General features: G+C 44.3%; 1 protein-coding gene across 1 annotated transcript; it reads right to left on the bottom strand.

Moving 5' to 3' along the window:
* Positions 1–4,524: 4,524 nt before the first annotated feature.
* Positions 4,525–12,449, bottom strand: LOC311126745 (septin-12-like; the record flags this gene model as incomplete). The annotated part of the gene is made up of 4 exons (XM_084200732.1): positions 4,525–5,151; positions 10,382–10,433; positions 11,314–11,410; positions 12,354–12,449. Coding segments are annotated over 4 exons (438 nt in total), but the record flags the coding sequence as incomplete, so codon positions are not given.
* Between the last annotated feature and the right edge of the window lie 849 nt (positions 12,450–13,298).

Here is a 13,298-nt window from a genome sequence, read left to right as displayed (position 1 = left end):
CTGTGGCTGGTTGTCCACTAGGTGATTCTATCTCTTAGCTGTGGCTGGTTGTCCACTAGGTGATTCTATCTTTGTTCTGATAGCTATCTTGACTTTTGTGTCCAGCTTTACTTCAACAGTACTTGATTGCAATTGTAGAAATTCACATTGAATCTCGAGGGTGCCGTGAAAATAGGGCGTTGTTGTGGGCTTACAGATTTGTAATGGCCGGGAGAGCCCAGCACAGAATGTTTTCTTTCAGCAGTCTTTTTCATCACACATCCAGGACCCCGAGCTAAGCTAGCTGGATTGGTTAGCATAGCTAGCTGCATACTGTCAGTTTAGCTAGGATAACTGGATTGGTTAGCTTAGCTAGCTGCATACTGTCAGTTTAGCTAGGATAACTGGATTGGTTAGCTTAGCTAGCTGCATACTGTCAGTTTAGCTAGGATAACTGGACTGGTTAGCTTAGCTTGCTGCATATTGTCCGGTTAGCTAAAATGGCTGGATTAGTGTACCCAAGCTAAGACACCATCACTCCCCAACCTCAACCCTGTACAGCCCTACTGTACACTGGACTTACTGTACCTATGTTAAGGCCAAGCACCAAGCTGACACCATCTTTATAACTCTCTCTCTCTCTCTCTCTCTCTCTCTCCTTCTGTCTAACAGAGGAAGTGTCCAGGGGCATTTTTGATGTATTCCTTCACATGGAGACCAACCCAACAGGTTAACTCTGTACTGAATAAGACACTGTAAAATAATTATAACAATAAAACTATGTTGGAAGTACTTCTGATTCACACAGAGGAACATGTTCATGGGTTAAATACATCAGTCTTCAGACACTGTGTTGAATTATCCACTGGTTTGCACTGATCTGGTACGAAGAGCATCTGAAGAGAGGACAGAAACATGGTATTCAGAATGTCTATGGAGCATAAATGGGAAAAATCGTTTTTTTGACTTAACATGTAACTTCTATCCAGGTCTCCATTGGCGTCAGGCCAACTGTTTCAATTCAACTGTTTCAGTTTAACTGAGTTTACAGGGATCTGCCAATACTGTACGGTGGCTTGGGAGGGACACTGTTCTATGGGACGTTGTGGGGTATTTAGGGCCGGAGTTCAATCCATAGAGTGCTCTTGACAATGCAGCTTTTAAAGGCCAATGTTATTCTTAGGAATAACCCTGCTCTATATCTCTGTCTGTCTGCAACACTTCCTTACCTCCATTCCTATGTAATGGTACCATCTTGTTATCTCTCTATTTATTATTTGTGACACAGAGGTCATATGAAGAGGGGGGGGGGGGGGGGGGGGGGGTGTTTCTTTTATTATGTTTTGCTCATTGTTTTGTGTAAATACTGATACTGTGGTGATGATATGAAACATTTGATTTGACAGGAGAGCTGGTGTTTTGGTGAATCTAATGGATTTGATTTGACAGGAGAGCTGGTGTTTTGGTGAATAATGGATTTTGATTTGACAGGAGAGGTGGTGTGGTGTGGTGAATCTAATGGATTTGATATGACAGGAGAAGTGGTGTGGTAATTCTAATGGATGGCTGCAGTGCCTTGTTAGAGAGCAGTTGTTGTTTTCGACATGGTTTTGGTTCCAGTCTGCACCGTTTTAGTAAAAGTTGTACAAAACTAAACCGCATTCCTCCTCTCTTTGCTTTCATCCTCCTACATTGCCATTTAGCAAACGCTTTTATTCAAAGCAACTCACAGTAGTGCGTGCCTGCATTTCTATACACATTTGACAACAATGATTGTTGTGATGCAACTGATATTTATATGAAGGTTTGTCTGCACAAAACATGTTTACACAACCATTGTGCTTTGTCTCCAACACTTTTTATGCAGATAAACTGTCCACTGTATCACAACTGTTGTGCCAAATGCGTTGTACATCAGCTGTACAACTTGTGTACAGGGCCTTATAGGGAGAACCTCAATTGCATTTCCTTGATTCCTCGCGTCCGCTCTCCTTGCCTCCTTCTCAAAACCCATTGGACGAGAAGGTCAGAGGTCCCTCCTTTTCGGCCTTCTCATCCAATGGGTTTTCAAGAAGGAGGCGGGGAGAAAGGACTTGAGGAATCAAGGAAATGCAATTGAGATTCTCCCTGTCTGGGTCATTGTGAGTCACAGGGCTCACCACTCAGAGGTTCAACAGTGACGATCATTTCATGGTAAATCAACGGCGTTTATTAATATGTTCTTAGTACAGAACACCAGTATAAAACATCAGAGGCAGAAGATCAACAACAACATAAACATAGTCATGTCATGGGTATGTGTGTGTGTGTGTGTGTGTGTGTGTGTGTGTGTGTGTGTGTGTGTGTGTGTGTGTGCGTGGCGTGCGTGCGTGCGTGCGTGCGTGCGTGCGTGCGTGCGTGCGTGCGTGCGTGTGTGTATAAAAATGTATGTGTGTGCATGTTTATGTTTGTATGTACAAGATGCCTGTAAGCCATTGGCTGCCCACAGCTGAAGAGGCTGTGTACAATGTCAATACTACGTATCTAAATGAGAGAGGAATGTACCTTTTTAATGGACAACAACGGATGATGATCTAATGATCTGATCTAAAGTGTAGCAGAGAGCTGATCAGTAGTTAAAGAAGAGGCAGTCAAGTCTGTGAAGACAGGACAGGCTTTGAATGGGCAACTACACACACACACACATGGTTATCATAGGGCCAGTTTCCCTAACACAGATTAAGCCTAGTCTTGGACTGAGAACCACTTTCAATGGAGAAGGCTTATAGGATGAACTGGGCTTAATCTGTGTCCGCAAACCAGCCCCCCTAGCATCACATTTACATGTTAACGTTAAACAGGAAGTTTGGGGCTCTAAGTGACAGTTTGGGATACCCAAAGCCATAAAACAGAGGAGGGTAAACTTGCAATGAGCTAATCTTGTCTGCGTCATTTCTGATCTCTCCCATAACATAGTATCATTGAGAGCTACTGGGAATTTTGCAACCCTAGACACTTTTGGTGAGAGTACAGTTGGACCCTCTTCTCTCTGACTCCAGTCATTCCTCCACTTGGCCTCTAGGTGGAGCCCTCTCTCCAAACAGCACAGCTGCCCATCGGGGAAGGACACAGAAGGGATCTAGCGCTCCCTCTATACACAACACAGAAAGGCCCTTGGAGGTTAACTGGACTGTGCACGTATGGATGAACAAGTGTGTATGGATATGTATGTGTGTATCAACGTTTACAGCAGGTGGAAAATGTTTTTTTTTTTTTAAAGAAGAAGAAGAAGAAAAAATTCAGGAAAAATATATGTTCTTTTTTTTTTTTAAGTCAACATGCGTATTAAATGAAGCGTCGGAATAGTTTATAGGCCTATGCCTGTGTTAAAGAGAGAGGTTCATAAGCCACACATTGGCTAGGCTACAACTCTGCCGGTATTCATACAGTGTTAAAAAAGGCTGCCATCCTTTTGAGAGATGGAGAAACAGGATGGAATTCAAACAAAGCCACATTGCAGTATTCACACAGTAGCATATAGACGACATATGTCTTAACTCATTCCACAGAGGGCCGAGTGTCTGGGGGTTTTCACTCCACCCTTGTACTTGATTGATTAATTAAGGTCACTGATTAGTAAGGAACTCCTCTCACCTGGTTGTCCAGGTCTTAACTGAAAGGAAAAAGCCTAAACCTGCAGACACTCGGCCCTCCGTGGAATGAGTTTGACACCCCTGATATAGACCATATAATTTCTCCTGTAGCCAAATAACACCCATAATGGATGTGGGTACTGTAGAATACAGGAGGCTGTAGCTGAATGGATGTGGGTACTGTAGAATACAGGAGGCTGTAGCTGAATGGATGTGGGTACTGTAGAATACAGGAGGCTGTAGCTGAATGGATGTGGGTACTGTAGAATACAGGAGGCTGTAGCTGAATGGATGTGGGTACTGTAGAATACAGGAGGCTGTAGCTGAATGGATGTGGGTACTGTAGAATACAGGAGGCTGTAGCTGAATGGATGTGGGTACTGTAGAATACAGGAGGTGTAGCTGAATGGATGTGGGTACTGTAGAATACAGGAGGTGTGGCTGAATGGATGTGGGTACTGTAGAATACAGGAGGTGTGGCTGTGTTAGCTACAGGATACTGTATATCACTCTCAGGCAGGTGATTCCAGTTTTCTGAATTCCAGCGGTAGTATAAGTGTAAACAATGATACTGCATAAACATCGGTATTGCAGGTTTGATTGAATACAACCCAGAGCGAAATAACATTGTCTGAGCACATAACACACTCCTCCTCTCTCTCCCCCTCTCTGTTTTTATCTCCCTCTCTCTCTCTCCCCTCTCCCTCTCTCTGTTTTTTTTTATCTCTCTCCATCCCTCACTCTCCCCTCTCTCTCTCTCTCTGTTTTTATCTCTCTCCACCCCTCACTCTCCCCCTTTCTCTCTCCCCTCTCCCTCTCTGTTTTTATCTCTCTCCATCCCTCACTCTCTCTCTCCCCCTCTCCCTCTCTGTTTTTTTCTCTCTCTCTCTCTCTCTCTCTCTCTCTCTCTCTCTCTGTCTCTCTCTCTGTCTCTCTCTATCTCTCTCCATCTCTCTTTCTCTCTCTCTCTATCCACTCTTTCTTGCTCTCTCTCTCCTGAGAACTTGCTCTCCATCTCTCTCTCTCTGCTCTTCCAGCTCTGAGTGACCCTGCTTCCAGGAAATATAAACTCATTCTCAGTAAATATATTCATATATGAAGTTTAAATGCATTTCTTATCAATAATGTCTTTAGTAAAACTCAATAAAATGTTATTTCAAAATCGAAGGTGTGGTGGCCACCGAAAAAATCTCTCCTTTGTTAAAAAAAAAGTTCCTCTTTCTTCCTTTCGCTCTCTTTCTCGTGTGTTCCGATTGGGGGAAACTGTTGACCAATCATTGCAGGTCAAAACAGGAAACAGGAAGCTGGAGCTGCTGCTGCTGTGTGCGACGCACTTTGTGGTCCCCCTCAGAGTTGGCTCTCTGATTCGCTCCTGTCCGAGGTTCCGTTGGTTCCGTTGGTTCCGTGGGTCCCGTTCTCCATGGGAAAGCAGGACAGGGCCAGACCGTGGACGGTCAGGTTACTCTCATTCAGCCTCCTCACGCGGAATGTCTCATAGTGGATGTTGTGGGTCACGTCCTTCAGGTCCTGCAGGTGGGACCTTTAGGGACACACAGACAAACACAAAAACAGTCTTTATTTGCATGTTTATTTATGTAAATAGGTTAAAATACACAATGTTGTAGACAAAAACACAAAAAACATCAGTGTAGATAGACAGCTGAATGATGGATGATGAAGAATAAACAGCTGATATGATGGATGATGAAGGATAAACAGCTGATATGATGGATGATGAAGGATAAACAGCTGATATGATGGATGATGAAGTATAGACAGCTGATATGATGGATGATGAAGGATAAACAGCTGATATGATGGATGATGAAGAATAAACAGCTGATATGAAGGATGATGAAGGATAAACAGCTGATATGATGGATGATGAAGGATAAACAGCTGATATGATGGATGATGAAGGATAAACAGCTGATATGATGGATGATGAAGGATAGACAGCTGAATGATGGATGATGAAGGATAAACAGCTGATATGATGGATGATGAAGGATAGACAGCTGATATGATGGATGATGAAGGATAAACAGCTGATATGATGGATGATGAAGGATAGACAGCTGATATGATGGATGATGAAGGATAAACAGCTGATATGAAGGATGATGAAGGATTAACAGCTGATATGATGGATGATGAAGGATAAACAGCTGATATGATGGATGATGAAGGATAGACAGCTGATATGATGGATGATGAAGGATAAACAGCTGATATGATGGATGATGAAGGATAGACAGCTGATATGATGGATGATGAAGGATAAACAGCTGATATGAAGGATGATGAAGGATAAACAGCTGATATGATGGATGATGAAGTATAGACAGCTGATATGATGGATGATGAAGGATAAACAGCTGATATGATGGATGATGAAGGATAAACAGCTGATATGATGGATGATGAAGGATAAACAGCTGATATGATGGATGATGAAGGATAAACAGCTGAAATGATGGATGATGAAGGATAAACAGCTGATATGATGGATGTTAGTGTGTTCTATTACAGCTGTCGTTAACGTCTTGGTGGTTGCCATGCAGCATCAGAACAGGTACAGTGTAACTACAGTGTGAAAGTGTACTAGTAATGGAAGTCTAAGAAACACTGCTAAGTGGTTGTAAACAACATGTCTGGGATGTTTTCTCAGCCCCGTCACCATCCTCCTCCCTGACACAATGGTTGCGTCCCAAACGGCACCCTATTCCCTTCATAGTGCACTAATTTTGACCAGGGGCCTATTAACCTGAGCCCCTATGGGTCCTGGTCAAACGTAGTGCACTATGAAGGGCACAGGGTGCCGTTTACGACATAGACAACCTTTAGCAGAGGGCGTGACTCAGGTCGTCTCCATGTTAACCAGAGACTCTTTCTGCCGTACATGCCTTCAAAACTACTGAAAAACTGCTTAAGTATGACCTTACTTAAGGAAATCGTTTGGGGGGCTCTATGCAACGCTCTTAAGCAATTCCCTTAGGTAAGGGGAAATTATTCCTTAAGGTAAATCCTTCAGGAAAACACTTAAGATGTTTTATGCAACAGGGCCATGGACCCTTGGTCAGAGGTCACCGTTAGGAGCTCATGAAACCAGGCTGACCTGTATGTTAACTCTGTAGGGCTGTCATTAGCCCCTCTGTATGTTAACTCTATAGGTTCGTCATTAGCCCCTCTGTATGTTAACTCTATAGGTTCGTCATTAGCCCCTCTGTATGTTAACTCTATAGGTTCGTCATTAGCCCCTCTGTATGTTAACTCTGTAGGGATGTCATTAGCCCCTCTGTATGTTAACTCTATAGGGCTGTCATTAGCCCCTCTGTATGTTAACTCTGTAGGGCTGTCATTAGCCCCTCTGTATGTTAACTCTATAGGTTCGTCATTAGCCCCTCTGTATGTTAACTCTATAGGTTCGTCATTAGCCCCTCTGTATGTTAACTCTATAGGTCTGTCATTAGCCCCTCTGTATGTTAACTCTATAGGTCTGTCATTAGCCCCTCTGTATGTTAACTCTGTAGGGCTGTCATTAGCCCCTCTGTATGTTAACTCTGTAGGGCTGTCATTAGCCCCTCTGTATGTTAACTCTGTAGGTCTGTCATTAGCCCCTCTGTATGTTAACTCTATAGGTTCGTCATTAGCCCCTCTGTATGTTAACTCTATAGGTCTGTCATTAGCCCCTCTGTATGTTAACTCTATAGGTTCGTCATTAGCCCCTCTGTATGTTAACTCTGTAGGGCTGTCATTAGCCCCTCTGTATGTTAACTCTATAGGTTCGTCATTAGCCCCTCTGTATGTTAACTCTATAGGTTCGTCATTAGCCCCTCTGTATGTTAACTCTATAGGTTCGTCATTAGCCCCTCTGTATGTTAACTCTATAGGTCCGTCATTAGCCCCTCTGTATGTTAACTCTATAGGTCCGTCATTAGCCCCTCTGTATGTTAACTCTGTAGGGATGTCATTAGCCCCTCTGTATGTTAACTCTATAGGTTCGTTATTAGCCCCTCTGTATGTTAACTCTATAGGTCTGTCATTAGCCCCTCTGTATGTTAACTCTGTAGGTTCGTCATTAGCCCCTCTGTATGTTAACTCTATAGGTCTGTCATTAGCCCCTCTGTATGTTAACTCTATAGGTCTGTCATTAGCCCCTCTGTATGTTAACTCTATAGGTTCGTCATTAGCCCCTCTGTATGTTAACTCTATAGGTTCGTCATTAGCCCCTCTGTATGTTAACTCTATAGGGCTGTCATTAGCCCCTCTGTATGTTAACTCTATAGGTCTGTCATTAGCCCCTCTGTATGTTAACTCTGTAGGGCTGTCATTAGCCCCTCTGTATGTTAACTCTGTAGGTCTGTCATTAGCCCCTCTGTATGTTAACTCTGTAGGGCTGTCATTAGCCCCTCTGTATGTTAACTCTATAGGTTCGTCATTAGCCCCTCTGTATGTTAACTCTGTAGGGCTGTCATTAGCCCCTCTGTATGTTAACTCTATAGGTTCGTCATTAGCCCCTCTGTATGTTAACTCTATAGGTCTGTCATTAGCCCCTCTGTATGTTAACTCTATAGGTTCGTCATTAGCCCCTCTGTATGTTAACTCTGTAGGGCTGTCATTAGCCCCTCTGTATGTTAACTCTATAGGTTCGTCATTAGCCCCTCTGTATGTTAACTCTATAGGTTCGTCATTAGCCCCTCTGTATGTTAACTCTATAGGTTCGTCATTAGCCCCTCTGTATGTTAACTCTATAGGTCCGTCATTAGCCCCTCTGTATGTTAACTCTATAGGTCCGTCATTATCCCCTCTGTATGTTAACTCTGTAGGGATGTCATTAGCCCCTCTGTATGTTAACTCTATAGGTTCGTCATTAGCCCCTCTGTATGTTAACTCTATAGGTCTGTCATTAGCCCCTCTGTATGTTAACTCTGTAGGTTCGTCATTAGCCCCTCTGTATGTTAACTCTATAGGTCTGTCATTAGCCCCTCTGTATGTTAACTCTATAGGTCTGTCATTAGCCCCTCTGTATGTTAACTCTATAGGTTCGTCATTAGCCCCTCTGTATGTTAACTCTATAGGTTCGTCATTAGCCCCTCTGTATGTTAACTCTATAGGGCTGTCATTAGCCCCTCTGTATGTTAACTCTATAGGTCTGTCATTAGCCCCTCTGTATGTTAACTCTGTAGGGCTGTCATTAGCCCCTCTGTATGTTAACTCTGTAGGTCTGTCATTAGCCCCTCTGTATGTTAACTCTGTAGGGCTGTCATTAGCCCCTCTGTATGTTAACTCTATAGGTTCGTCATTAGCCCCTCTGTATGTTAACTCTGTAGGGCTGTCATTAGCCCCTCTGCTGCTCTGCCCTCAGCTACAGGGGTGTGTTCAGTTGTTGTTTTAAAGTATTTTTATTGGAAAGAGCTGAAAGGTAGGAGAGAGTGGTCCTCTGTAGCTCAATTGGTAGAGCACGGCGCTTGTAACGCCAGGGTAGTGGGTTCGATCCCCGGGACCACCCATACGTAAAAACGTATGCACACATGACTGTAAGTCGCTTTGGATAAAAGCGTCTGCTAAATGGCATATTATTATTATTATTAGAGTGTGATGGAAGAGGTGAAAGGTAGGAGAGAGTGTGATGGAAGAGGTGAAAGGTAGGAGAGAGTGTAATGGAAGAGGTGAATGGTAGGAGAGAGTGTGATGGAAGAGGTGAAAGGTAGGAGAGAGTGTAATGGAAAAGGTGAAAGGTAGGAGAGAGTGTAATGGAAGAGGTGAAAGGTAGGAGAGAGTGTAATGGAAGAGGTGAAAGGTAGGAGAGAGTGTAATGGAAGAGGTGAATGGTAGGAGAGAGTGTAATGGAAGAGGTGAAAGGTAGGAGAGAGTGTGATGGAAGAGGTGAAAGGTAGGAGAGAGTGTAATGGAAGAGGTGAAAGGTAGGAGAGAGTGTAATGGAAGAGGTGAAAGGTAGGAGAGAGTGTAATGGAAGAGGTGAATGGTAGGAGAGAGTGTAATGGAAGAGGTGAAAGGTAGGAGAGAGTGTAATGGAAGAGGTGAAAGGTAGGAGAGAGTGTAATGGAAGAGGTGAAAGGTAGGAGAGAGTGTGATGGAAGAGGTAAATGGTAGGAGAGAGTGTGATGGAAGAGGTGAAAGGTAGGAGAGAGTGTAATGGAAGAGGTGAAAGGTAGGAGAGAGTGTAATGGAAGAGGTGAAAGGTAGGAGAGAGTGTAATGGAAGAGGTGAAAGGTAGGAGAGAGTGTAATGGAAGAGGTGAAAGGTAGGAGAGAGTGTGATGGAAGAGGTGAAAGGTAGGAGAGAGTGTGATGGAAGAGCACTAGGCTGGATTCCAACCCATGCTGACAGCGGTACATTCTACATGTGGTTCAGAGGCAGCGGTACATTCTACATGTGATCCAGAGGCAGCGGTACATTCTACATGTGATCCAGAGGCAGCGGTACATTCTACATGTGATCCAGAGGCAGCGGTACATTGTTCATGTGATCCAGAGGCAGCGGTACATTCTACATGTGATCCAGAGGCAGCGGTACATTCTACATGTGATCCAGAGGCAGCGGTACATTCTACATGTGATCCAGAGGCAGCGGTACATTGTTCATGTGCTCCAGAGGCAGCGGTACATTCTACATGTGATCCAGAGGCAGCGGTACATTCTACATGTGATCCAGAGGCAGCGGCTTGGACTGCTAGACAACCCCAAGCCTCATGTGTGTGTACATGCATGTGTGGGTGAGTGGTTGTACGTGTAACTGTAACTCACCTAATCAGCAGATCTCTCAAGTTGGCAAACTCACAATGCGCCACGTTTTCAACTATGGACAGACAGAATAAAGATACAGGTTGACTAAAACAGTGGTTAAAACCAGTCATTACACCAGATCCATGGAACACCAACCGGCCGTCCGTCTCTCTCTCTCTCTCTCTCTCTCTCTCTCTCTCTCTCTCTCTCTCTCTCTCTCTCTCTCTCTCTCTCTCTCTCTCTCTCTCTCTCACTCTCTCTCGTAATACATGTATGCTTCCTGCTCTGCAACTTCCTCATTACGAACACTAGAGGGCAGCAGTTGAGCCCATGATTCCAGAATTAGACTATAGGGATATTTAGACATATAATATGTAGTTTATTTTATGTACAACAGTGCTGCATATACCAGCATCATATTATTATTATTATTATTATTATTATTATTATTCAGTATGCATATCATTAGGTGTTCATAAACAAAACAAAATAAAATAATCTCAATCAATCTCCAATTTTGGTTCATGTATGTACTCCAGGCCTCTAGGCCTACACGTATTACCTATGGCAAATAAACTGAAAACCTGAAACACATAATCTATAATAATGTAAACACACCCACCCTCTATGATAATGCATTGATAATGTAAACACACTCACCCTCTATGATAATCTGTTGATAATGTAAACACACTCACCCTCTATGATAAAGCATTGATAATGTAAAAACACTCACCCTCTATGCTAATGTATTGATAATGTAAACACACCCACCCTCTATGCTAATGTATTGATAATGTAAACACACTCACCCTCTATGATAATGCATTGATAATGTAAACACACTCACCCTCTATGATAATGTATTGATAATATAAACACGTGCTCCCACTATGATAATGTAAATACACGCACCCTCTATGATAATCTGTTGATAATGTAAACACACTCACCCTCTATGATGCCCCATTTGGTTTTCCTGCCCAGGACCTTGTTCCCGTTTACCTGGTGTTCCTTGTCTGTCCCCACCACAGCAAACGGAATGTTTTCCTGCACACAGAATACCAGGTGAGGACCAGACAGGAGAAAGGTAAGAGAGGAATACCAGGAGAGGACCAGACAGGGGAAAGGTAAGAGAGGATTACCAGGAGAGGACCAGAGAGGAGAAAGGTAAGAGAGTTATACCAGGAGAGGACCAGACAGGAGAAAGGTAAGAGAGGAATACCAGGAGAGGACCAGACAGGGGAAAGGTAAGAGAGGATTACCAGGAGAGGACCAGACAGGAGAAAGGCAGGAGAGGAATACCAGGAGAGGACCAGACAGGAGAAAGGTAATAGAGGAACACCAGGAGAGGACCAGACAGGAGAAAGGTAATAGAGGAACACCAGGAGAGGACCAGACAGGAGAAAGGTAAGAGAGGAATACCAGGAGAGGCCCAGACAGGAGAAAGGCAGGAGAGGAATACCAGGAGAGGACCAGACAGGAGAAAGGTAAGAGAGGAATACCAGGAGAGGACCAGACAGGAGAAAGGTAAGAGAGGAATACCAGGAGAGGACCAGACAGGGGAAAGGTAAGAGAGGATTACCAGGAGAGGACCAGACAGGAGAAAGGCAGGAGAGGAATGCCAGGAGAGGACCAGACAGAAGAAAGGTAATAGAGGAACACCAGGAGAGGACCAGACAGGAGAAAGGTAAGAGAGGAATACCAGGACAGGACCAGACAGGAGAAAGGCAGGAGAGGAGTTGACACCAAACCCTTGTCCCAGAACTGTACTGTTATGTGCTTTGGTTTGGCCAGTGAGTTCCTTTGACTATCACTGCCAAACTGCTTACAAGTCTTATTTGTAAAATATGTGTGTGTGTGTGTGTGTGTGTGTGCGTACATGTGTATGAATGCGTGCGCACATGGTTGTATGTTTGTTTGTGAATGCCTGTACGAATGCTTGTGAATGTCTGCGCGTCTGTGTGTGTGTGTGCCTGTGTGTGTGTCTTACCCTAATCTTGTCGTTGAGTATCCTGTCCTCTGGATCTTCGTCGTACTCAGTCTGAGGGTATACTCGGATCCCATTGGCCTTCAGGTCCTGTCTTATCTACACAGGGGTCAGAGGGCAGGGGTCAACAGGGGTAATACAGAGGTCATGAGGTCAACATGTTGACACAGATGTTTACATGCTTCTATTGTGTATGAGTGTCAGTTATGTGTTTACACAGGGCTCTACAACCCTGTTCCTGAAGAGATACCCTCCTGTAGGTTTACACAGGGCTCTACAACCCTTTTCCTGAAGAGATACCCTCCTGTAGGTTTACACAGGACTCTACAACCCTGTTCCTGGTGAGATACCCTCCTGTAGGTTTACACAGGACTCTACAACCCTGTTCCTGGTGAGATACCCTCCTGTAGGTTTTAACTCCAACCTTGTTCCTAGAGAGATGCGTCTTGTAGGTCTTATCTCCCGAGTGGCGCAGTGGTCTAAGGCACTGCATCGCAGTGCTAGCTGTGCCACTAGAGATCCTGGTTTCGAATCCAGGCTCTGCCGTAGCCGGACGCGACCGGGAGACCCATGGGGCGGCGCACAATTGGCCCAGCGTCGTCCAGGGTATGGGAGGGAATGGCCGGCAGGGATGTAGCTCAGTTGGTAGAGCATGGCATTTGCAACGCCAGGGTTGTGGGTTCGATTCCCACGGGGGGCCAGTATAAAAATAATGTATGCACTCACTAACTGTAAGTCGCTCTGGATAAGAGCGTCTGCTAAATGACTAAAATGTAAATGTATGTTTACACAGGACTCTACAACCCTGTTCCTGGACAGAAACCCTCCTGTAGGTTTTAACTCCAACCGTGTTCCTGGAGAGCAACCCTCCTGTAGGTTTTAACTCAAACCCTGTTCCTGGAGAGCCACCCTCCTATAGGTTTTAACTCCAACCCTATTCCTGGAGAG

This window comes from Coregonus lavaretus, assembly GCF_964263955.1.
Source record: "Coregonus lavaretus genome assembly, contig: HAP1_SCAFFOLD_8926, whole genome shotgun sequence".
NCBI classification, from domain to species: Eukaryota; Metazoa; Chordata; class Actinopteri; order Salmoniformes; family Salmonidae; genus Coregonus; species Coregonus lavaretus.
Note: the sequence above shows the minus strand (reverse complement) of the source record. Positions and strands in the feature narration are given on the sequence as shown.